At 41.2% G+C, this 26,476-nt stretch overlaps 1 protein-coding gene across 1 annotated transcript in view; it reads left to right on the top strand.

Moving 5' to 3' along the window:
* Positions 1-26,476, top strand: part of TAFA1 (TAFA chemokine like family member 1) — a 502,758-nt gene that overhangs the window by 363,886 nt on the left and 112,396 nt on the right. Inside the window, exon 3 of the mRNA XM_081106194.1 lies at positions 23,016-23,156. Within this exon, the coding sequence (XP_080962320.1) occupies positions 23,016-23,156 (141 nt within the window). The remainder of the gene's footprint in view (positions 1-23,015; positions 23,157-26,476) is intronic.

Raw genomic sequence — 26,476 nt, 5'->3', positions numbered from 1 at the left:
ATTTAAACACATATGGTTGGGAAGGAGGGAGCTAGAGCCAATAGCAAATGAGGGGCAATTCACAGGGAGGGACCCCACCTTTCTTCTCAGGAATGCCCTGCAGTGAGCAAGGGGGCCGTCCTGTGTCTACTCTACACCACGGAGTCTTCAATCTCCTTGCCTCCTACACCATCAGCATCTCTCCAGTCCAATGATAGAATTAATGATTTTTTTCTAGGCTAATTTTGATTAACTTTTTCTTTTCCCCCTATTCCTTTTTTTTTCAATCCTCACTCTATATTTTTCCATTGATTTTTTAGAGAGAGTGGAAGAGAGAGAGAAAGACAAAGAGAAATATTGATGTGAAAGAAACACATCAATTAGTGGCCTCCTGCACGAGCCTGACCAGGGCCCAGACCAGGAAGGAGCCTGCAACCGAGGTACATGACCTTGACCTGAATTGAACCTGGGACCTTTGGGTCCTGCAGGCCAACGCTTTAGCCACTGAGCCAAACTGGCTATTGCCCTCCCTATTCCTTTGCATGCTTTTAAAAATAAACTTCACTTAACAGATAAGGAAACTGAGGGGAAGTGTAATTATTTGAAGATTCTACTGTTAAATTTACCCCGGGACTCAGTGTGACACTGCACCCTGAACGATCAGATTCTGTTTTCTTGGCTGCTGTTTTATGTTGCTAGTGTAACTGCCCCAAAAAGGTGTGCTGAGTAAGGAAAGGGGAGCAGTGGGGTTAGAGGTGACAGACAAGAAGGTGAAGAGTGGTTGAGTAGGAAGGAAAACACTCTGGGCTGAGACAAAGCGAAACTATGGCGAACAAAGGAGAAAAAGGTTCCTTCCATAGGACTCTTCTGTGGAGATCTTGGGTCCTCACAGTGCTGCCTGGACCTAGCGCCCCATTGTTTCCTGCGCCACTGACTGCAGTGGGAATGGGGTAACTTACATGGCTTTTTCTTCAGAGATTTTAAAACTTCACCAACCATATTCCACTTCTCAGATTATCACTCATAAAATGTTTGCTGCCACATTGGCATCCAACCAAATTGGCATCTTTTTTTTTCTTATAGGGTTCTCAAGTGCAGGGTTATTCATTATATATGACTTTTCTAAAGGAGTAGTTTAACATGTATCCTATAGACTTCATTCTTTTACATTAGGTACGAAAATTTATCTCAGTCTAAACTAATCTATTTTCATTTTACTTTTAATCTAAATTAATCTATTTCTACACATTGCTTCTACATTGCTCAAAAGACACAATTAATCAATATTGTTTGGCCAAATGTGAAGTTCTAATTTACATCACTTTAGAGTTGGAAGAGTTTATTCATGTCAGTCAATATATTTAAAACATCAAAAGTGATGATGACTACACAGTCTTACGAGTTGAGTCAGGCTGTACTGAGCTGTTATTACTCCATTTGTTCTTTACAGTTACCTTATGAAGAAGCCGTTTCCTGTTTTACAAAGCTCAGAGGGATTAAGAAATGTATCCACTTTACATGTATAAGCAGTGGCGTTGGGATTTGAACCAATGTTTGGCAGATTACTAACCCAGGAGACTTCACTATAGTATTTTGCCAATCTTTTCATGGCTTTGCTATTTGAGATTTCTCAACAACAGAGACATGGCCATCCAGTTGATGATGAGTCAATTCAACTGATTGTTTAATTATCCATTGCTAGGGATCAATATGGTGAATAATTTGGACTTCACCTGCAGTAGATAGCTCAGAAAATCAGAATCTAATTGATTCTCCCAACTGCTGTCAGTAAATTTAGAGACATTCAACAATTCTTGCAGACCCATATGTGTATTAGAATAATAAAATTTCATTCACTTCATAATAAAGGATATGAGCAATATGATTAGTTATAGTAACAATAATGGTAACAAAAATGACTACCAGCTTGAGAACTTATTGTATTGTAGTTACTGCACAGAATGCTTCTTTATGGGACTTTTTAATTGACTTATTTTAAAGAGGGAGGAAGGGAAAGAGAGAGAGAGACATAGATTTGTTATTCTACTTATTTATACAGTCATTGGTTTATTCCTATATGGGCCCTGACCGGTGATTGAACCCACAACCTTGGTGTACTGGGAGGACGCGCCAACCAACTGAACTACCCAGCCAGGGCCTATATGACTTTTTAAATTCAATCCTTGCTCTCCATGCTTTCAGTTACCTCCAGTCAACTGTGGTCTGAAAATGTTAAATGGAAATTCCAGCAATAAACGATTCATAAATTTTAATTTGCAAGCCATTCTGAATACAGTGATGAAATCTTGCCCTGTCTCTCTTCATCCTGGGTGAAATGTGAATCATCCCTTTGTCCGGTGCATCTATGCTATACACACATTATGTACAGTAAGGTATTTTGAGAGAAAGCAAGACCACATTTATAGAACTTTTATTACAGTATATTGTTGTAATTGTTCTATTTTATTATTAGTTACTGTTCTTAATATCTGACTATGACTAATGTGCAGATTAAACTTTATCATAGTTACATAGGTACAGGAGAAAACATGGTGTATATTGGGTCTGGTATATCTGAGGTTTCAAGCATCCGTGGGGGTCTTGGAACATGCCTCCCACAGATGAAGGGACACTACTATGCAATGTTAGAACACTAACACTTAATTCCTATTGTATCATAGAAAAATATTAGGTCTTTGTTTCTGGTTCCTGGAACAAAACTACTAAAATTCTTGCACTCTCCGAAGTAATAAGAGTATCTTTTCTATGCCAGTGAAATGACTGGTGGCCAGAGGTTCATAGAGAGTGTCAGGATAGGAGCTGGTCAGCAACAAGATCAAGGCATAATTAAAAGGTTGGAAACATCAGCCTCACCTGCCCCCTCTGGAGAGGGGGTTAATCACCAATGATTCAATCAATCCTGCTTACTAATGAAACCTCCATAAAATAACAGGATTTGGAAAGCTGGCGAGCTCCTGGGCTGGTGCATTGTGGTGCTGGGAGGGTGGCAGTACCTGGAGAGACCATGGAAGCTGCACTTAACTGCCCCCCCTCCACCTCCATGCCTTGCCCCATGCATCTCTGCCATTTGACTAGCCCCAAGTTGTATCCTTTATAGTCAAGCAGAAGCATAAATAAACTTCCTATCTGAATTCTGTGAGCCATTATAGCAAATGGTTGATCCTGAGGAGGGCTCATGGGAACCCCAAGTTTATCACCAACTCAGATGGAGGTGTGGGTGGTTTGGGCACCCTGCTTGCAGCTGGCTTCTGAGGTGAGGTCAGTGTTGTGGGGCTGAGCCTAACTCCAGGTGTGAGTGCCAGAATGGAAGCGAGACCTTGGATGCCAGTTGGTATCAGGGAGGGGGAGAATGGCATGAGAAGAGAGCCACAGAATTCTAAGTGGCTAAAGCAAACACAGTCAAAGGAACAGAAGGCACTGACACCTTCAGATAAGAAGTTCAGAGGTCCGGCCAGCAGTGTTAGAGCTGCCAGCTCGCATGTGTCAGGAGGGCTTTCTACTTCGAAGTACTGACTATTTTTCTCCCTCTGTCTCAACTCCCTGGCTAGATCTTTGAAGCCAAGGACACTTACTCCCTTTTATTTATTCACACATTTTAAAAGTATTTATTGAATGCCAAACATGTATCAATATATCTGACTGCTAGTACTAGAAACTCCAAGTGAATGGTGAGTTAAACAGATTGGCAGGCCGGTGTTTTTGTGTCTCACGCATAGAGAAGTTTGGAGGAACAGGCTTGGTGACTGACTCAGTGGCCCAACACGCTTAGGTAGAGGTTGCTGTGATCCTCTTGGCCTTTATCTTTGACCTTCTTTTCTCCCATTGGCACAAGATGGCTACTGAGGTTCCAGCCACCGTGCCTGCATGTGAGGCAGGAAGAAGCAGGACATGGTAAACAGGAAGGAGCAGCTATTATGTAGGAAAGCAAAGTTTTCCTAGACGGCCTCAGCGGACTTCCATTCATGTCCCATGGACAAGGGCCACGTGTCCATCTGTAGCTGTAAGGGGAACAGAAACCTACTGTGCATGTGTGAACATATGGCCACTCTGATCAACACGATTGTTCTGGATCTAGGAAAAGAAGAAGGGAAGTGCTGAGTTGGCAGAAGTGACCCCCAAGTGAGGCACTGCACTCGGCAGTCAGGATAACACGGTCAATACAAACAAATACGGTCCCTGCCTCATCGAGCTTTTTACTTAGTAGAAGAAGTAGACAATAATAAAAAATATTCGACAAACACGTGTAAAATTACAGTCATTAATGTGCTGAAGTGGAAAAGGCGCTGAGAGTCTAAATAGGAAGGAGGAGAAGCGAGTGACCTAATAAAGGACGTTAAGAAGGCCTCCGTGAAAGGGTGGCATGGAGACGGGCTTATCTGGTTTAATTTTGGCACCTACCACAGGGCCCTGCCTAAAACACAGTCTATAGAAAAAAAGAAAAGATAATTGCAGAGAATCTTCTTAAAACCTTAGTATAAGTGCACTGCATGATTCTTTTTATTTCAAGTGCAGAAAATCTAGTTCAAAGTCAATTAAACAAACAAAAGCATATGCTGGCTAAAGTTCCAGTCCAGCTTCAGGTGAAGTTGCATCAAGTAGCCCTACTCATGATGCCAGAAAGTGCTGCACGTCTTCACTTGGCTTCCCTCTTTGCTGGCGCTGTTCATCTGTAGCTTTTCTATCCTGGTATTATGATAATGGCAAGTTTCAGATTTATGTGTTTTCATTAGAAACACTGCTAGAAAAATTACATTTTCCAGATAATAAATATTTTACTATGAGATCTCATTGTGCCTGACGTGAGCCAGATGCCAGCCCCAGTAGCAATCATGTGGCCACTGGAGATTGCATGATCCACTTAGCTAGTCTCGAGTCTTGTGCCCTCTCCTGCAGCAGGGACAGCAACGTCAAAATGCCATGAGCTGAGAATGGGGACGAAGGTTCCCCAAAGGAATCCACAGTCACCAGTAGAAGTGGGAGTGCTTGCTAGGCAGGCAGAAAGAACAGAAGCCTCCTACAGAGTAGAAATGATTAATGGCATTAATGACTGCTGCAGCCAACAATAATAATAGCAACCATAGTAAGAATTCACACTTATAAGTGTTTCTTACATTCTTACAAATTCTCATTCTTCATTCCTAGCGTGCTGAGAATTTATCCGGTCTGCTTTTCCAACCCAGAAGGCTGAATAGCACTTTGGTTTGAAATGAGTGAGCATGAGATTCCCAGAGAGCAGGGTTTCTAGAAGGATGAACACCCCTGCGTCAGCCCCCAGGTCCCAACAGAACGCCCAGTGCTCCTGAACTCATGCAAACACACCTCCACTGAGCTGACCTGTGCAGAGACTGTCCATTAAGTGAAACTCATGCAAGCGCAGATGGTCCTGAGTGGCTCAGCGTCTGCTTGGTGGCCAGACTAAGTGCTAAGTGGTTTTGGTGGCCTTAGACTTCTGATCACATCCAGGCAGCCAGGGAGAAAATGAAACCTTGTTTATCATCTTGATAAACAGTCCCTTTCAGTGCCTCCGGACGCTTTATGTTACTTGGTAGAGCCAAATACTATTAAATTGTCATCACTGTCAAAAAGGGAACTAATAAGTTTTTCTGCCTGAGCCATAGTTAATGACTTCTACAGTGTGTAACACAAATCAGTTTCTGTTCGAGTTCTTTCCCCCAACTGTGCGTTTTCTGATCTCCCTGGCTATGAGGCATAATCTCATGACATAAATAAATATATATTTTCATTATGACCTCTCTGCTAAGCCAATAAAATGCCAAGATGACAAGAGCCAGATACTTGGCTCAGTGAGGTACATGAACGAAGGAGGACGTTAAGCAGCTTCATTTCATTCTACTTTTTCATGGAGGCATATATTGGAAAGACTGTATGTCATAGCTTTGGAGATGGTTCCTCCCTAGTTATTATTAAGCATATTAACAGAAGTTACTTAAACACTCACAAGGAGTTATTATACCTCTTTTGTTCTCATCATCTTAAAGAGTAATATGTTAGCCAGATTAGGCTGTGTTAAGCTGCAACAACAACCCACCCCAAATCTAATTGGCTTAAAACAACAAACATCTATTTTTTGAACATGCACCATGCCTGTTGTGGTTCAACAGTGGGGTTGTGTTTGTAGGAGTTAGTCTAGAACTGCTGGAGCAGAAGCCCCTAAAATGGGGGTGGGCAAGCTAAGGCCCATCAGCCAAATCTGCTCCCCATTGGCTTTGTACTGCTATGAGCTAAGAATGGTCTTTACTTTTTCAATGGCTGGCAAAAACTAAAGGAGAATATTTGTGACACATAATTACTTCAAGTTTCAGTTTCCACAAATAAAATTTTATTGGCATACAGGCACACTCAGTGGTTTACATATTTTTATGTCTGCTTTTAGGTTACAACTTTAGAGTTTGGTAGTTGCCACAAAGACCAGATGGCCAACAAAGCCAAAAATACTTTCTGTCTGGACCTTTATAGAAAAAAAAATTGTTGGCCTCTGATCTAATATATGATTGGTTGCCTCACTAGCAGGAAGAGAGCCCTAGAGGGTCCTTGAATAGGGAATTCAAAGCTCACTGTGGAAGTGATACGTTACTACTGTTAACAATAATCATGTGACCCAACATCCCTTAAGAGAACTAGTAAATGCCACAAGCCCAGAAGGAGGAGAGCCAGAGATATAATTTATAAGCCCTAACTGCTACCCAGCTAAAATTAATAATATCAAGAACATAAATAGCAAACACATGTTCTTATACTTCAAGAATGTTCACTCACTGATCCCCATAACAACCTTATCATGGAAGTACTATAATTTTCCCATTTCCCAGATGAGCAAACTAAGAATAGAAAACTTAAATGATTTTCATGAAGGATAGAGATAGTATTTAATCCCAGTCAGTATGGCTCCAAAATCCAATCTCAAACATTATACTCAACCATTCTACATGTGGACTCTCTGGAACTTGGAAAATCCCAGCAATTGATACTGTAGAGACTTTCTTCACAAAACCCTTAATTATAGAATTCAGTAGCTATAAGCAAAATACTAATTTTAGTGTTTGCATAACCTATTCCCATAATGCTTAACAATTCACTTAGGAATTTGCAAGTAATTTAGCCCATAGATGGAAGGAAACTCTAACATCTATAAAATTTCATATGGTTTGCCTATATGTGCCAAAGGAAGGACTTATAATTTGAGGTCAGTTTATGACTCAGCAATAGAAGATGATAGAAGAATCTCATTTTAAAAGAATTTTTTAAAATTTATAATTAGCCCTGATAGGTTTGGCTCAGTGGATAGAGCATCAGCCAGCGGACTCAAGGGTCCTGGGTTTGATTCCGGTCAAGGGCATGTACCTTGGTTGCAGGCACATACCCAGTAGGGGGTATGCAGGAGTCAGCTAATCGATGTTTCTCTCCCACCGATGTTTCTGACTTTCTGTCCCTCTCCCATCCTCTCTGTAAAAAATCAATAAAATATATTTTTTAAAAAATTATAATTACTGTTGGGCTTCCTTCTTTTAGTGTATTCCTGCTCATATGCCATTACATAAATGTCATCAAGAAACATAGAACAAAAATGAATAAAGACATAGAGCAGATAAAGCAAGGATGCAATGTAGAAAGCATATTAGATGACCCATCATGTCATGAATAGTTCAGACATTTCACAGGCCCTGATGCCTTACAGAAAATTCCTCCATTGTCCAAACTTTCAAAATTCAGTTCTTCCATCAAAATTCATGTCAGACTGTAACCGCCTCCAGTGTTGTCTTTGAAATTGAATTTCATTTTTATGCTAATAAGAATGTCAGCTCTTATTTATAGTGTACCTACTATGTGCTACTCGATGTATTAATTACGTTTAATGCACAATATCTAATGCTTAAAACATCCCTTAAGTTAGGCATTTTACTCACAAGAACCCAAAGCTCAGCGATTACAGATTTCTTCAAGTCACCCAGCTAGCAACTCAAATGATATTGATTATTTGAAATACCATTTATATATTAATATATTTCACCTTTCATGGCAGTGTTTCAGATAATTTTAGAAAATTCTAACCTGAGGAATGGCTTATGTAAAATAGGATGGTCTGCCTCTTTTCTAGAAAATGTTTCCACATTGTTCCCAGCCTTGAAGGCTAGTGACAAAGAAGTAAAGCTTAATAAACTATCACCAGCTGGACCAGTGATGTTGGTTGAAGTATAGAGTTGGGAGAGACCCAAGCGGGATATAGATTGAGAATCTTGCACCTTAGAGGGGAATAATGGACGCAGACATTTTATTAGCCCATTTCATTCCAACTTTTTCTATAATCACAATAAGAGAATACAGACTTATTTATTTTAGACAATGGCCCAAGGAAGCTGGAGGCACTGCTGTGATTTCATTTCCAGGGCTTATATCCAGGTAAATACTGCACTTTGAGGTAGAGCTCCCCCTTCCATTGTTTCAGCTGCCACCAAGCCTTTGAGTGGCTTTTCTTACTGAGCAATAAGTCACTTCTGTGGTTGCATTGGTTTTTAGTGTATTGAAGGCAAGTCTAGACCAGGCAAGCAAATTTGTGTGCAGAAAATAGCCAGATGAAGATGTTATGTTATTATTTTAACAAAATTCTCAGGCAGAGCTGAAAATAGCACAAAAGTAGTCTGATACTCAAACCACTACTTGGGTTCCCCTCCCTAATACTATCCAAGGCATCCTTACTGGAAAAGAGCAAATGTTCTAAAGTATTTAAAGACCAGACAAAAATCAAGGACATTCTTTTTGTAACCTCATTAGTGCATCTTTGAGTAAAAAATATTTCCATGTTGTTAGTGCAATTACTAAAAAGAGTTTCTGCAGTAAAGTTTAATATATCCAATGTTTAAGCCATTTCCTTTTTCAAAAATATAAAGGAGAGATTTAGGGGTTGTGTGTTGAGTGTATTATGGTATACATTACTTTTAGCAATCTTATTTTAGAGGGATACTGAGGTCTAAATACAGTTTCCCAGCCATCGGCCTGGTGTGAGAGTAGGGAGATGGGCATGAGAAAAAGTTTATGATCTACTCAAAAATGATGTTTCCAGTATTATTACTAACAGCAGAATATCTTTTAGTGCCTACTCTGAAGAAGGTATTAATATAATCACTTGCCTATAGTTATTTAATTGTCATAGCTATTTAGTCCTCAAAACAACGCTGTGAAGCTAATGTTATCATCACCCCTATTTGACCAACTGAGGAGATCCTTGAGGTGAAGAATGGGAAACAGTAGAAAGCAGCAGATCCAGTACTTGAATCTTGATGGCCTTGCTCTAGAACCTGTTTTTTTTTTTTTCTTTACTGATGAAGTTTTGGGCCACAGGCAAAGTCTCTCCAAAGTCAAGAAGATTGAAATCATATCAAGCATCTTCTCAGACCACAATGGCATCGTATTAGATATAAACTACAATAAAAACAATCAAAAAATTCAAACACTTGGAAGCTGAATAGCATGATATTAAACAATGATGGGCTACCAAGGAGATCATAGAACCTGTTATCTGATTCATTAAGCTGTACTGCCTCCAGCATGGCTGTCCGACCTGGAATTTGTTCCTTTTTCTTACATTTGTCTGTCTTCTATGTACCCAGAGCCCTGGGAAGGAGAAGATGGTGATTTGTTTAATCTAGAGCATAAACAAGTCAAACAGCCATTTTTGCCTCCCTCGACCAAAACATGCTTAAAGATTCATTAGTGTCTCTCTTGCCAATGATTTACAAAGACACTTGGAGCTGCCTTCTAGTCCATTGGGTCAATAAAGCATTTTTAACACAGTCTTAAGTATGCATTTCTGACATCTGCTAGAATAGATTCTAAGAGAGCTATTTATAAGGCCTTGATCCAGAAGTCCCATAAAAGTGAATCTCAGAAATCTGTGCTTGTCTCACAGATAGTAGCTTTTAAAGGAAGGAACCACTGCAATAAAATGAAAATGCAAGGGTCTGAATAACCATGTCAGGCTTAACATTCCTTAGTCACATTCTATTCATTTCCTTGAAAAGTTGGTCTATGAGTAGATATGTTCTGGCTTAACTATTAATTAGGACTGAAAGGACTACAGTCTCTTTATAATTTCTCTTAATTGCTATTTCCTTTTCAAGTCTTTTTTTTTTTTTTAGAATAAAATGCTTTTATTTGTACTGTTTGGCTCTACTCCAAACTAATGTTCAAGTTGATTTTTCTTGAAGGTGCAAAAATTTCATTCTAAAGGCTACATTTATTATTCAAGTTTGTTTTCTGAAAAGACTACATATGGATACTCAGGGAAAGTTTCAGCAAAATAATTAGTTGATGTTCAATCTTTCTTCTTTTCTTTTTTTAAATAGTTTAAAAATCTTTATTGTTGAAAGTATTGCTTACTCTCTTCCCCTCCCCGACCCCTCCATCGATTCACTCTAGGCTGGCCCTGCCCCATCTCAGGCCTTCACCACACTATTATTTGTGTCCATGTGTTATGCATTTGTGCACACAAGTTATCTGGTTGATCTCTTCCCACAAATTTCTTTTTTTTTTCATTTTAATTTTTTTTCTTGTTTTCCTCTTTCTTTCTCTCCTCACACTCCATTCCTTTCTTTTTATTTCTTTAAAGATTTTAAAATTGATTTTTAGAGAAAGAGAAAAGAAGAGGGAGAGAGAGAGAAACATCCATGTGAGAGCAAAACATCCATCGGCTGCACTGGGGATTAAGCCTACCACCCAGGCATATGCCCTGACAGGAATCAAACCTGCAGCCTTTCATTGCATAGGACAACACCCAACCAACTAAGCCACAATGGCCAGGCCCCTTCCTCCTCTGACTTCTTTTTCTTTCTTTCTTTCTTTCTTTCTTTCTTTCTTTCTTTCTTTCTTTCTTTCTTTCTTTCTTTCTTCCTTTCTTGTCTTATCAGTCAGTCATTTAATCATTTACAAATATGTGCCTGTCTACTATTATGCCAGTCACTAGGGATAAAGAAGTAAACAGGATGTGGTCTCTACTATCATGAAGAGTCCAGGCCAACAGGACATGCAGACAGTGAACCAGTTATTCCAGGAAGCACACCACAAAAAGTCAGCTTGTTGAAAGCATACAATGGGGGTCAAGCGATACACTTTAGGAAATGGGTTCATTCAACAAAAATTTATAGAACAGACCTGGGACCAGTACTTGGGTTAAAGTGATGAAACAGAAAAATTGCTGGCTTTACCCTCTATAACAGGGGTCCTCAAACTTTTTAAACAGGGGGCCAGTTCACTGTCCCTCAGACCATTGGAGGGCCAGACTATAGTTTAAAAAAAAACTATGAAAAAATTTCTGTGCACACTGCACATATCTTATTTTGAAGTAAAAAAAACAAAACAGGAACAAATACAATATTTGTATTTGCATGTGGCCCGTGGGCTGTAGTTTGAGGACCCCTGCTCTCTAAGAAAAGTAAAACATTATTTAAACTGCCAAAATAATGCATTGTGATTATTAATGTGGTATAATTATGAGAAGTTATAGGGTCATATAATGGGGATTCAAGGTGACCACCTAAAGAAAATCTATATAGTGAATACAGGAGCCAAAAAAAATGTATAGACTTATGTTTAGACTTATGTTAGTCCTTTTTTAAAATATAATTTTCTTTGATTCAAACTTTACATTCTTCTCTAGCATCTTCTTTCCCAGAAAAGCTGGTGGTGTAATAATTTTGAATTGCTTGGCTATGCTGAGTCATAGACATGAAACCATCAACACCAAAATATACTACTGAATGTCAACTTCTTTGGCATTCAGAAAAGGATTAGACATTAGCAATTTCCCACAAGTGCTCATTCTTCAATGGCTGAGCCAGTTTGTAGCTCAGAGCAATTCAGTTGGCTGATATAAGCTATTTCTATTAGATGTTTATTTTGGGGGCAAACTCTGTTTCATGATGCCAACCTTCAAGTTTTTAGCCATCTGCCTGCCAATTCCTAACCTCCTCTTTCCTTTCCATTATCCTATACAGTGGGGCCTTGACTTACGAGTTTAATTCATTCCGTGACGGAGCTCCTAACTCAAATTACTCGTATGTCAAATCTTAAAGTGAACGAGTGAGACACGTGATGCTGGGCTGATGTTGTGGCATTCACTGTGACGTTCGCTGCACCAACTAGCGGTGGAGTATCTGAAGCTGGCTCGTAACCCGAATTTTAGCTCGCAACTCAAAGCAAAAAATTGGCCAAGAGACGGCTTGTATCTCGAAAAACTCGTTAGTCGGGACACTCGTAAGTCAAGGCCCCACTGTATAACAAAAGCCTAATATGCTAAGTGTCTGACTGTTCATTCAACAGTTTGACCAGTCACTGTGACGCACACTGACCACCAGGGGACAGACTCTCTGAGCGGTAGGTTAGCTTGCTGCTGGGGTCTGGCTAATCAGGACTGGGCCAGATGGGCTGGATACACCCTGATGCTCTCCCACGGTCCTTCCCCAGCCCCAGCTGTGCACCAGTGTGGTACCTCGGCCTGGTGTGTGCCCTCTCACAATCCAGGACCCCTAGGGGATGTTGGAGAGCTGGTTTTGGCCCGATCCCCACAGGCCAGGCCAAGGGACCTCACCAGTGTACAAATCTGTGAACCAGGCCTCTAGTGATATATAATTTTCATCAATGGGGACTCTTTATAGGAAATGGTATCCTTATTAATTCATCTTCTTTATGTTTCCTCACTTGAATCGGGCAAGACAATGATACATTGAGCTGGGAAGGAGGTATCACTGCTAGAAGCATATTGGGGTTGGCATTTTTTAAACTTTTCCAGCTCTGAGAGTTGATGCTGCCAGGAATAATCTTGAAATGCTGTCTTTTTTCCCCCTTTTTGGATATTAGAAACTTTCTTTCCTGTTAAAAATAGGTTTTCATAATGTACTCAGAGCTCTGACAAACCAAAGAGAAAGAAAGAAGGGGAAGTGGACAGATTCATAGCAGAGCTACCCTGCAGGGGGCCTTCCCATCACCGCCTGGGGGAACATGGACAAAGGAGAAGCAAGACAATCATTCTGAAAATGTGTGGTGGAGGGTGAACTTGGAAACTGATGTCCATCCAACACATCTAATTTTTTTCAGATAGCCTGCATTAGCCAGACAATTACTGTACTTACCTTCTAATCTGAAAGAACAATGGGACCCCTTATGAAGCTAGTTTTAGGGTCTAAAGCTAACTTCTTATATTTTATCTTAGATGTGTTTTCTATAGACAAAGAAAAGTGAGGATAGAAACAATAATCTGAAAACTCTGAATAGTATGGACAACCTCCATACTGGCTTGTTCCTTGCACCAAATTCTCTGCCATCAGCTTGTAGGTTACCTCACTGTCTTGTTTGCTGGATCTATGGATGCTGGGTAAAATCCAGAAAGGAAGCCATTTTACTGATAATCCATAAGCAAAAACAGGAAGCTCAATTTCCTGAGCACTTAAATGATTTTTGCTTTGATGGCCACAGATCATCTTGAAATCATTTTGACTCAGATTGAAATAAAACTTGGGAATAGATTGATATTTGTGCCAAAGAAAAGTCTGAAAGATTTCTACATGACAAATAACTTTATGATTTTACAATGATCTTTACAGTTAGGTTTCAAAGAACAGTTACCTAGGTAATTTTTTAAATGCAGATAAAATATGTTTGAGGGACATTTTTCTAGTTCTCAGAAAGAGTTATGACAAATCTAACTTTACTTTGCTTTTATTGGAACAAATCTACAGAATGTTTTGGTTTCTAGTCCCCCTTTTGAAACAGCCAGCAAATGAGGACTGTAGGTAAGCAAGACTTAAAAGTCTGTACAGCCCTAGCTGGTTTTGCTCAGTGGATAGATCATCAACCTGTGGACTGAAGGGTCCTGGATTTAATTCTGGTCAACGGTACATGCCCAGGTGGTGGGCTCAATCCCCAGGAGGGGGCGTGCAGGAGGCAGCCGATCAATGATTCTCTCTCATCAATGATGTTCATTCTCTCTCTCTCCTTCTCCCTTCCTCTCTGAAATATATATATATATAAAATCCTAATATGCAAATTGTCCCCATGGGAGTTTGACCAGGAGACTGATTGCTTACTATGATGTGTGCTGACCACCAGGGGGTGGTGCAGAACAAAGGAAGGCCATGGCCAGCAGCTGGAAGGCCCCATTTGGCCCTGATCACCGGCCAGGCCTAGGGACCCTACTCATGCATGAATTTCATGCACTGGGCCTTAGTAAAAATATATTTTAAAAAAAAAGTCTGTTCCAGAGTGTCTTTGAGAAATTATGTCCCTGTGATTATAATAGAAGTCCAAAATTTTATTTCTTTTTACAGAATTTGATTAGCTTCTCACTATGTCTTGGGTAGTCAAAGTAAACATGGACTGTTGATATAGCCAAGAAGTAAAATTCAGATAGAATTTGGAGAGGGAATGTATCTTACAAAGTAATTCTACACTACTATACCAAAGACATTCAACCTTCTCAAGAAATAGTTCCATACTGTTTGAATGTGCAAAGATCCAGGACAGATTTGTAATTTATTTTTCATCTTGTTCAGCTATCTATCCATCCATCCATCCATCCATCCATCCATCTATCCAACAAATACTTGTCAGTATGTGAGGGGGCTGAGCATCAGCTGTGTACAGTTATTTTCACTTTCCTTAGTAGAGCAATCACAGAAGAATAGACTATTATACTGAAGGTCAACAATAAAATAACTAGAGCTGCTTTGTTCTTTCCTCCAGTGGACGTAACTGGACCCTCTCAGATAATCTGTAGAGCCCCACAAGCATAACTTGAAAGCTTCTTATCAAAGACCACAGATGTGAGCCTTGTCCTGTTGAAATCCAGTATTTTTGTTTTGTCAACACAAATCAGTAGAACTGGATTTCACCATCAGAATAGGCTGAAAGATTAAATTTCTCTGATCAACTATGGCTATGTCAGTCACAAATGTAAACCTTGGGGGTCAAGAAATTTGAGTATGATGGCTCCAATCAGACTTTCTAAATGTTAGGGTCCCGTGGGTCTCCGAGACCTGGTCTGGACTCCACATTGGCATACCTGAGCAGTAGGTATAATTGAAGCCCTGGTTCAACTTGGCAAGACCACACAAGCTTGTTATTTAGAACAATACCTCTCCGGCTTCCAGTGGGCAAATCCATCATTCATGGGCCTGAGGAAAATGTGGTCTGGCATCACTGATTTTATATACAAGGTTTTAATGAAAATGGAGTACTTGTCAGTTCCCAGTCACTGGCAGCATGCGTGCCTGGGTGGGACTGGGAAAGAGCACCATGTATGCGGTCAGAGGATCTGGGTTCCGGTCCAGATGCGGCCAGCCACCACCAGGTAAAATGTGGGCAAATGTTTAAGCTACACTTGATCTCAGTTGCCTCCTCTGTAAAATGAGGGAAATCATAACCTCATTGGGCTTGTGTGAGCAAAAACTGCATTGAGGGTTTGTAATGTGCCTACCATGATGTCAGACACGTAGTAAATATTCAATGAATGTTTAGTTCCTGTGATGTTATTATTATCATCATTATGCATATGGCCATGTCATTTGGCTATTCTTAGCCTGAATCTTCACTAGAAAATGGGGATAACAGGAGTCCCATTTCTGTCTTTGAATTATTTTGAAGATTAAATGAAATATATTAGAGGCACTTTTTAAACCCCAATAATAATATGCCAGACAATGTTTAATAAAGAAAACAGCAGTATCCCCTGTCCTTAAGGAGATTACATTCGAGGGGAAAAACACACAGACAATATGTATAATTAATAAATAAATTATACACTATTTTTGAGAGTTACAGGTACCCTGGAGGGCAGGTGGGGTATAGTCCAACATGCTGGCTAAGGGAATTATAATTTCAATAGGGTGGTCAAATGTGCCTTTGATACTAAGGCATTTGGGCAAATATGTAGAAGTGAGAGAATGAGCCAGAGATCTGTGAGAAGGGTGCCCCAAGAGGCGCAGGGTTCAACTTGTCAAAACCAAAAATGCCTGCTATTTAGAGCAACACCTCATGGATTTAGAGCAACCCTCAAAAAGGATCATGCCCATCATGTTTAGCCATAGCCTTCAAACAAACCCGTGTCCCTGGAGCAGAGGGAAGGGTGGTAGCAAATGAGGTCAAAACTTGATTGCGAAGTTGGTCAGGGTAGGTTGGTTAGTTAACCATGATCACCATTCTAAGCAAAGTGTCAGACTTCCTTTTGGAATGTTTCATCAGCAAAGACTTAATAGTTGTGATAAGATGCAAAAAATGTATGAGTTTTAGAATCAAACACATCTGGGTCACACGTGTATGATTCTGAGCAGGTTTTTCAACCTCTTTGAGCATCAGGTTTTTGGCTGTAAAGTGGGACAATAGCTGTACAATTGTTATGAGGCTTATAAATAATGTAGGTCAAGAGCCAAGTGCAGTGCCCAGCACCCTCTTCTGAGCTCCCTAAATGGCAGTCAGCACTGAGATGACACAGAGTTTCCCCTTTTCTTCATTCACAACTGTGCTGGGAGGGACTGAGTTTTGGCTTCCTGGGGACACCTTGTTGTTCATATTATTTAAGTCAGTGCAGTAACTCAGACAGTCTGGCATGTCTATCACTGGGTCTGCTGGACTGACTGTAAACCAAATAAGATTCAAGATACGACCTGGACCTTTCATAAGCTTTGTGCTATTTTCAGTCATAAACATTGCTTTAGTCTTGTATTAAAGTCATATGGTTACTTTTAAATTAGTGGTATTTTCATGACAAAAATACCAGCTATTACTGACTTGACTGAGGGAACTTGCAGCTGACAATTACAAGCTAAAGGGACCTAATTGTAGGTGTCTGTGTTAAAAAGTGTAATGTGTGATTAACACTGTTGTTCCCTTAACTCTAATCCCAATGATGGGCATGTGGTGAGACTGAGATTGTCTTTCAACCATCCAGTTCAAGCCTTTTTACTTCCTGCTCAGAATCTTGCATCGATTGGCTTTTTGTTCCCTCCGTTTGGCACCTTGCACTTCTCTAACCACTACTGAAAACAGCAGCTTAGTTGGTCACTCTAGAGCAATATTCAGATCACATCAGTTACTGGCTTTAAAATAGCCATTTGCGCTGCATTGCAGCATAGAATAAGGTCTCTCTCTGGAGATGGAAGCCTGCTCAAATTAAATGCTATTTCAGGTATTCAGTTCCATCTACTCTAATGTTGTTCTTGTTTTTTTAAATACCCTGATTGGGACTTCTGGTCAAGATGGCATACTACATAAACACTGGGTCCACCTCCTCCCATGACCACATCCAAATTATAACTAAATTATAGAACAACCACTTGAACACTAGATGAACAGAAATTCTATAACTAAGCATATAAAGGAGAAGCAACATGGATCCTGGTAAGAGGAGTAAAGACATGAAAGCAACTGCTCCCACACCCACATGTGGCAGTTAAGAATCAGGAGGGATAGCTCAGCTGGGAAGATCCCAGTAGCCAAACACTGGGCTCCTCAGCTCAGAGCACCAGTGCCAAGACGAGGAGTCCCCATATCAGTTAGATGTGAAAACCAAGGATTCCTTCCAGATGAGGCAGAGGGCTGCTGTAGACCCAGGAGTCCTCTTAACGGGCCTGCACACAAACTCACCAGCTCACAAACACTGGCCCTAAGCTCCAGCAAAGGGAAAGCATCCACAAAGCATCAGGGACATACAGGGAAGAACTGAATTGTCTGGTTTCAAGGGGAGCCCGGGAAGGACAGTTTTCTCTAGGACTAAGGCTCAGGCAGGTACCATTGTTTCTCTGTTGAGCCCTCACCTCACACAACCTGTAGGTGCAGGCTTCCACCAAATCTGAGTCTGCATTAACCTGATTAACACTGTTCTTGCCCCACCCTGGTGATCTCTGAGTACCTGCCCCACCCAATCCACAGATCCTCTTTAAGAGGTAATCCAAACAAGCAACCAGCCTGAGTCTACACTGTGGACTTTCATAAATTTCTCTAAGATACCAAAACCCAAACAAGCAGCAGCTGGCCTCGACATGCTCCATACCTCTGGCTAAGTGACCCCAAGCCCTGCACAAGTGGCAGGTGGTCTCAGTTCTTAGCATAGTCATTCCCAGGCACTTCCAAGCCCAGCATAGGCATCTAGCAAGTGCAGATTGCTTTGTGGCTCCTACCAGGTGGCCCTGGACTGGACACAGGCAGTGGCTAAACTTGGCCTTACCCAGAGTCCCTACCCCAATGCCCCAGAATCAATATACTTGGTGGCAAACTTCAGACCACATAAGAAGACCACCCAATTAATGCCACAAACATCACACCCAACGGGCAGACTTGACACCTGAGCCTGCTAAAGTGAATCCCACTCCATGGGGTAAGCCCCACACAAAAGTTTGTCTGCTATAGTCATGGCCAGTTCTCACAGCCAGTCAACCTAAGGGTCAATCCCACCCACTGATATGCCAACAACAATCAAGTCTCAGACACATAAGATACACTCCTGGAGCACTTCGCTCAGGGGACTAGAGAGACCGCAAAACTAGTCCCACAGGACACCTACTGCATGAGGCTACTCTGCTAATATTGGGACTCATAACAGATCTACTTAATACATAGAAACAAATACAGGAAGACAACCAAAATAAGACAAAAAAATGTGCCCTAAATGAAAGAGCAGGCCAAAACTCCAAAAAAGAAACTAAACAAACTGGAGACAATCTATCAGAGGTGGAGTTAAAAATACAGCTGATAAGGAATGTCCATGAACTCAGAGGAAGGATAGGTGATCTTAGTGGGAACTTCAACAAAGAGATGGAAAGCATAAAAAGGGAGGTGGAAAGCATAAAAAAGGACTAGTCAGAAATGAAGAATGCAATAGCTAAAATTAAAAATATATCATATGGGACCAATAGCAGATTAGACTAAATAGACAATCAAATCAGCAACTTGGTAGACAAGGTAGCAGAAAATACATTTAAATAAGGATAGCTTAAGGGACTTCTGGGACAACTCTAAGTGTAACAACAGTCATATCATAGGGATACCAGAAGGAGAAGAGAGAGAGAGAGAGTAAGGATTGAAAACCTATGTGAAGAAATAATGACAAAAAAATTTCACTAGCCAGGTAAAGGAAATACACACAAATCAAGAAATCACAGAGTCCCAGATAAAATGAACACAGAGAGGCCCACACCAAGACAAATGATAATTAAAATGCCAAGGATTAAAGACAAAGAGAAAATCATAAAAGTAGCAAGAGAAAAGCAGTGACCTACAAGAGAGTTCCCAGTAGGCTGTCACCTGATTTCTCAACAGAAACTTAGCAGAACAGAAGGGATTGGCACAAAATATTCAGTCATAAGAAGCAAGGACCTACAACCAAGATAACTCCATCCAGCAAAACTATCATTTAGAATCAAAGAATATATAAAGAGCTACCCAGACAAGAAAAAGCTGAATGAGTTCATCACTACCAAACCAGTATTGTTAGAGGGACATTTTTAAGGAGAAAAAAATTTAAAATATAAATGAGAAAATATCGCAAAAAAGAAAAAATAATTCTCACTGACAAAACAGTGGATCAACCAACACTAAAACTAGTGTAAAGCTTAAAAGGAAAACGTAGTGTCCAGCTGGTATTGCTCAGTGGTTAAACATCAAGCCATGAACCAGGAAATCATGGTTCAATTCCAAGTCAGGGTACATGCCAGAGTTACAGGCTCTATCTCCAGTAGAGGGTATGCAGAAGCCAATCAATGATGTTTCTCATCATTGATGTTTCCATCCCTTCCTTCCTCTCCCTCTCTCTCTTAAATCAATAAAAATATTGTTTTTAAACAGCAAATGTAAGATCACATATAATTGTAACAGTAAATTAAAGAATTCACACAAATACACACACAAAAAAGAAATAAAAAAATAATGACAAAACATAAACATAGAAGGGGTGAGTAAAAGTGGTAGTAATTTTAGAGTGATGATCAAATTAAAATAGACTATTGTAGATGTAGCTTAGTATACATGAAGTACATGGAAACCAAAAACCAAAGGTCTACAAGAGATATTCAAGAAATAATGAGAAAGGAATCCAAATACAACACTACAAAAAGTCATCAACATGCAAGAGTAGAGAATCTATAACAATAAAAGCATAATATGCTAATTAGAGCAGACATCCTTCCGGATGTCCTTCTGTCCTTCCAGATGCAGCCAGAGGGAAACCCAAGTCCCAGGTGCCAGAGAGAAGCCAGTGCTGGCACCTGGGTCTACTCTGGCAAAAATTTCTTGCATCAGGCCTCTAGTAAGCAATGGGGAAGAACTATAAAAACAGAGAACAATTAATAAAATGGCAGGAACTACATACCTATATATTACTTTAAATGTAAATGGATTACACATATTTCTATATAACTATATATTACCTTAAATATAAATGGATTAAATGCTCCAATTGAAAAAGGATTGGCTAAAAAGATGTAGTATATAAAGACAATGGAATTTTACTCAGTAATAAAAAAGAATGAAATCTCACTCTTTGTGACAACATAAATGGGCCTAGTGGGTATTGTGCTAAATGAGATAAGTCAGATAGAGCAAGACAGCTACCATATGATTTCACTTAATGTGGAATCTATAAAACAAAATAAACAAACAAAACAGAAACAAACGCATAGATAGAATGAATAAACAGATGGTTGCCAGATGGGAAGGGGTTTGGGGAGCTGGGTGAAAAAGTTGAAGGGATTAAAAAGTAAAAATTGACAGTTACAGAATAGTCATGGGGATGTAAATCACAGTGTAGGGAATATAATCAGTAGTATCTTAATAACTATATATGGTGTCAGGTGAGTGCAAGACCTATTGGGGGAGTCACCTTGTAAATTATATAAATGTCTAATCACTATGCTACACACCTGAAATTAATCATCATAATAAAAGCATAATATGCTAATTAGACCAGACAGCTGAACCACCTTCTGGATGTCCTTCCAGAGATCCTTCCAGATGACCTTCTGGACAAAGCCAAGGCTAGGAGGGCCGAGGCAGCTGCTGCGGCAGCAAGGGCCAAGCCCCTTGCACAAATTTCATGCATCAGGCCTCTAGTATAATAATAAATGTGAACTTTAATTGAAAACTTATAAATCATTTTAATAATTTTAAATAAATAATGTTATTTAATATTAATAATATATTAATAATATAATATATTATTTAATATCTATAATAATAAAAGCATAATATGCTAATTAGACCAGGCAGCCAAACGACCTTCCAGACATCCTTCTGGATGACCTTCCGGATGAAGCTGAGGTTGCGAGGGCCGAGCCCCTTGCATGAATTTTGTGCATTGGGCCTCTAGTTAATAATTTAATAATATAAATAATGTATTTAATATTATTAAATGACAGTCTCCTTAGAGAAATGGCTGATTCTAGGGCCAGCATAAGACATAAATGAGGTAAATCTGGAGGGTCTTTTAGCACCAGAAAGTAAGGAAGTGCTCAAGGAAAGGGGAAAGGGGAATACACAGAAATCACCTGAAAGAGCTCACAGTGGCCAAAGTTGGAATATTTTGAGCAACATATTAAACGCAATAATGATGTGCCCCGGCTGGTGTGGCTCAGTTGATTGGAGCATCCACGGTTCGATTTCCAGTCAGGGCACATATCCAGGTTGTGGGTTCGATTCCTGGTCGGGGAATGTACAGGAGGCAACCGATGGAAAGTTTCATCCAACTTTCACAGTCATGATGATTAAAAATGTCTCCAGTTTTGTCAAATATCATTAGTGGGTAGGACAAATGGTCAGACCACCTCAGCCCCCACCCCTGCACTGAGGAGCACTGATTACACTGTGCATTTTAGGACAGGATGGAGCTGCCTTCAGTCCTCGCTCCTTCCTCCCCGCCACCTCCTTTCATCAATGATTTTCTTTCTTTCTTTTTTCTTAATTTCTTTTTTTCCCCTTTTAAAGTGCTCCCATACAGTTTATAACACAGTAACTTGTATATAGTGGTTGCTTAGCAAATGTGTGATGCATTTCTGCCAACTGAATCCTAAATGCCAAGAATCATAAATGTTAAGGCTGATTCTTGTCAAAAGAAAAACAGCTTTTCTAAATGCAAAGCTTGATGTTGGGAAGATAATTTGTGGTTCTTGGTCACTTGGAGTGTCATTTATGTCCCCTGGGAATGGGATGCCCTGCAGGCAGGACAGGCCCACCTGAATGCTCACCAAACCTCACAGTCAGGCAGTGCGCCCGGGAAGATCCCGGAGGAGAGGGACAGACATGAGTAGGTGCCAAGGAACGCTGAGGAATGCATGGCTGGCCTGCAGCAACCAGCGAAGCCTTCTGCTTCGGTCTCTGGTTCGAGGTGCCATTTACAGCATAGACCTATTTCCCCAGAGGTTATTCCCATAATTTCTGGAATGGATCTGGATTGGGGAAATGACTCCCAGTTAGATGTTCTATGGAGCCCCCTTGAGAGAGGGCAGGCGGCGGGAGGGAGAGATAAATCCTGGGCAGTCCTCCCACCTCTGCAGGCGCTGCATCGCTGGAGGAGCAGGTGCGTGCCATTAACGGGAGCGCAGAGAATCGCAAATCAAAGGTAACTCAGGAGTGAGCTCCCATCGTCTCAGGCACTCAAGTCAGGCCGCCCCTTTCTCTGTGGCAGCCCCAGGCGCTCACTGAGCTCGGCCTTTCAGCGCGCCAGCCCCGAGTCGCGCTCCCCGGGCCTCTGCGTGGTGCCTTTGTTGCATTTGAAGTGTATTACAATGCCGTTGTCCTCCTCAAGATCACACAGACCTTGTACGTAATTGTGTCTACATGTATATGTACATGTTACATGGAGAGGGTGGGAAGAATCGCGTAGGAATTAGATCTCAGGGTGGCTGTTTCTATCATTTCTCTCCCTCACACCATTTCCCCAGCCTTCCTCTCGGATCCCCACAGGCATAAATGGCCGCTTGAATCCTCTCTCATCAGATGCCCTATTCTCTCTCTCTCTCCAGAAGGCGGGACGTGTGAAGTGATAGCCGCGCACAGATGCTGTAACAAGAACCGCATCGAGGAGCGGTCGCAGACGGTGAAGTGCTCCTGTCTACCTGGGAAAGTGGCCGGAACGACCAGGAACCGGCCTTCCTGTGTGGACGGTGAGTCACCGGCGTTACCTCTCGCTCTGGGTGCTCACCCGGGGCTGGGCTCACCAGGCATAACATGTCTTTCCGTTTCACCTAAATGGGGCCCAAGATAGTGAACACGGCGCATCCAGAGTAAATGCCAGCCCTCAGGGTAGAGTTTGAATTCTTGTTTCTCGGGCTATCACATTTTAAGTAGCTCTATTTTAACAATTTTAGAGAAGAAATGTGAGAATCCAGCTCATTTGGGAAGTGATTGTGGATTGAGGTTGCTTACAATGATGGTGGTGATAATGGTAGTAAAGAAAACAATACCTAACATTCATTTAACACATATTTAATGAGCACTTACTATATGCTCGGTGCTTCACATACATTCATGATGGAGTGTGCCACGCACTGTCCTAAACACTTCTCATGCACTAGATCATTTGCTCTGCAACAAATTACCCTCCACATTTAGCAGCTTTAAACAGCAGACATTATCTCAGTTTCTGTTGGTCAAGAATTCACCTTTGCTGGCTGGTTCTGGCTCAGGGTTTCTCCTGGAGTTGCGGTCCCAGCCTGCCTGGTAGTGGAAGACAGCGCTAACATGGCTCACTCACCTGGCTGTGGACAGGTGGCCCCAGCTCCTCCTCATGGGACCTCTCTGTAGAAGCTTGGCATCCTAGCAACATGGCATCTGGCCTCCCCCATAATGTGTGAGCCAAGAGAACAATACAGAAGCCAAAATGACCTTTTGACAATCTAAGCTCAGAAGTGACACGTCATTGTTTCCATGATAACCTATTGGTTATACACATCAGCCCTTGCATTCAGTGTGGAAATGGGCCAGGGCATGAAGACCATGAGACAGGGACCCCGGCACAGGCACACTTGCCCTGCATTTAATTCATGAAGAAAGTGAGGCTTAGAAGGGTTAAGTAATTTTCAGTGTCTCATGGATGATAAGTCGTAGCTCAACTAACTCTTTTTCTTTTTAATATATTTTTATTGATTTCAAAGGGGAATGGAGAGGGGGAGAGAGATAGAAATATCAATGATGATAGAGAATCATCCATCGGCTGCCTCTGCACACCCCCCTCCCCCACTGGGGATGAAGCCCACAACCTGGGCATGTGCACTGACAGGAAATCGAACCCGTGACCTCCTGGTTCATAGGTCAATGCTCAACCACTGAGCAACACCAGCTGGGCTTAACTAACTCTTGATCCCTGAGTAACTGACCCAGTAATACTAGATCTTGAGCACCATCTTTAAAGCAATTTTGTATGATCTATCAAACAGTGAGTCCAAGGTTCAAAGGGACCACACATTTCTCTTGCCAGCTTCAGCTTTTATCATTTTAGAGCCACGTATGAGTTGACCACCAAACTCTTCAGTAAGGAAATCAGGATTAAAGAAGTGAGTCACATGCTCAGGGTCACACGGCAGGAATTGGAGCTTGACTTTTCTGGCTCGGGGCTCATTCTTCTGGCTCCAGATATAGATGGTAAAAACCTTCCAGATTGGCTCCCGTTACGGATTTTCATTATGAATCACTGTGTCATTGGTAAGAGAAACACTCTCAAACTGGGCCAAGTAAAGATGAAGTTATTTTTTAAGAAAATAGAAAAATTCTGAGTGAGCCGGTCACAGGAAATTCAGCCAAACCTCAGCTGCCTGGAGAATTCAAAAATTCTCCATCTGCTTTGCTTTGTTTCCGACCTGTTTCCTTCATTCTCCTTTGTGTGGACTGGTTCCCTCTTCGAGGATTTGAACCTTTGCCTCCCTATAACTCAAGGACGGCATGAGGCTTTCATTTCCATTGTGCCTGCTCTGAACTCCCTCAGCATCATGATATGTCCCAAATACATTTGACTCAGTTTATGTCTTAAATGCATTCTCTGAAAACACTAAATATGATTGGCCCAGCTTGGGTCACATGCCAACCTTTGCCCAATCAGCCAAAGGAACAAACTTACGAACTAATGTGGCATGCACAGGTGCCCATTCTCTTCTGTGGGCAGGTCAAGCTTTTTTTGTTAAGGATGTAAAAAAGTGAGGAGAGGAAACACACCGTGAACTAGAGTTCTCCATCAGGGCGATCCTCGGGGTGTATTTGTCAATGTCTGGAGACATTTCAGTCCAAACATTCGTTATAACTAAGGGGTGCTCCTGGCATGTGGTGGGTAGATGCTGCTAAACATCCTACAATGCAGAGAGACCCCACCACAGGCTGTCATTCAGCCCCAAATGTCAGTGGAGAAACCTGCATGTGGTTATTTCTAAATCCCAGTCAACACAACGAGGCACCTCCAGTGCGGAGACGGCAAGCGGCTAGACCAGAAAAGCTGCCTCACCCTCTCACCAGAGAAAACTCTTGGTCCTAGAAGCCAGTAAACATAAAAACATAAAACTCCTGTTCTCGCCAAAGAAAGCCCTGAGTCTGTGAACAATAAATCCCATTTGGTTTCAGTTCATTTTTGTCTCTAATGAGCGAGAGCTGTAACTGCCTTCGGGGTTTGGATGCCAGGCACCGAGAGGGAGGCTGTGTCTGCTGGCAGCGGGGTGGCAGCGGGCCCTCATTCTGGGGGAGGCTAAGCCATGTCATGGTAGCATTTGTCTCTCAGAGCAGGTCTGTTTGGCGAGGGAAACTCTGAACCCTTAGGGTGGTAGGTTCGGGCACGAGGGTTATTAGTCTCTATCTTCCAAGTGAAAGTCAAAGAACAAAGTGTTCCAGAGTCTCCCGCTGGCTGGTTTCCTGGGATCCACTGCCATGGATGGCAAGTCTGTGTGTTGCTATGATCAAAATGGACTTAATGGCCTAGATCTCTACATGCAGATTAAATCTGAAGTGTGGATGTGAATTAATATTTCTAGTACAGTAATTAAGCCATGACCTTGGGCGAGTGACATTTCTTTTCTAACCTGCTTCCTGGTCTGTAAAATGGGGATAATAATTGTTTCTACTTCATGCAGTTAAGGGAGTCATGTGTACAATGTGTTCTGCATGATGGCCGGTTCCCATCCAGTGCTCGTTAAATGATGGCCTCTGTTTCCTGTTTCACAAATGCATGCTGGTCATGCTTTGGAGGAGGCATTGCTTCACGAAGTCCTGTTTTTATGTTAATTCAACACAGGGGCATTTTAGTCACCAACTTTTCTTGGAACTGCTTCTGACCATTTACCCTGGATATAGCAAATTCCATATTCAGGAATACATGCATGTTCATTCTAGGAATCTTGAAAACTAAAAAAAAAAAAAAAAATGCATCTGTACATTAAAATCACCCATAACATTGTTGCTCAAAGATTATCATTGCTTTATAAGGTAATATGTGCACCTCTTTCCA

Source organism: Myotis nattereri (assembly GCF_964212035.1).
Source record: "Myotis nattereri genome assembly, chromosome: 14".
In the NCBI taxonomy this organism is placed as follows: domain Eukaryota; kingdom Metazoa; phylum Chordata; class Mammalia; order Chiroptera; family Vespertilionidae; genus Myotis; species Myotis nattereri.
This window is presented reverse-complemented; position numbering and strand designations above follow the sequence as displayed.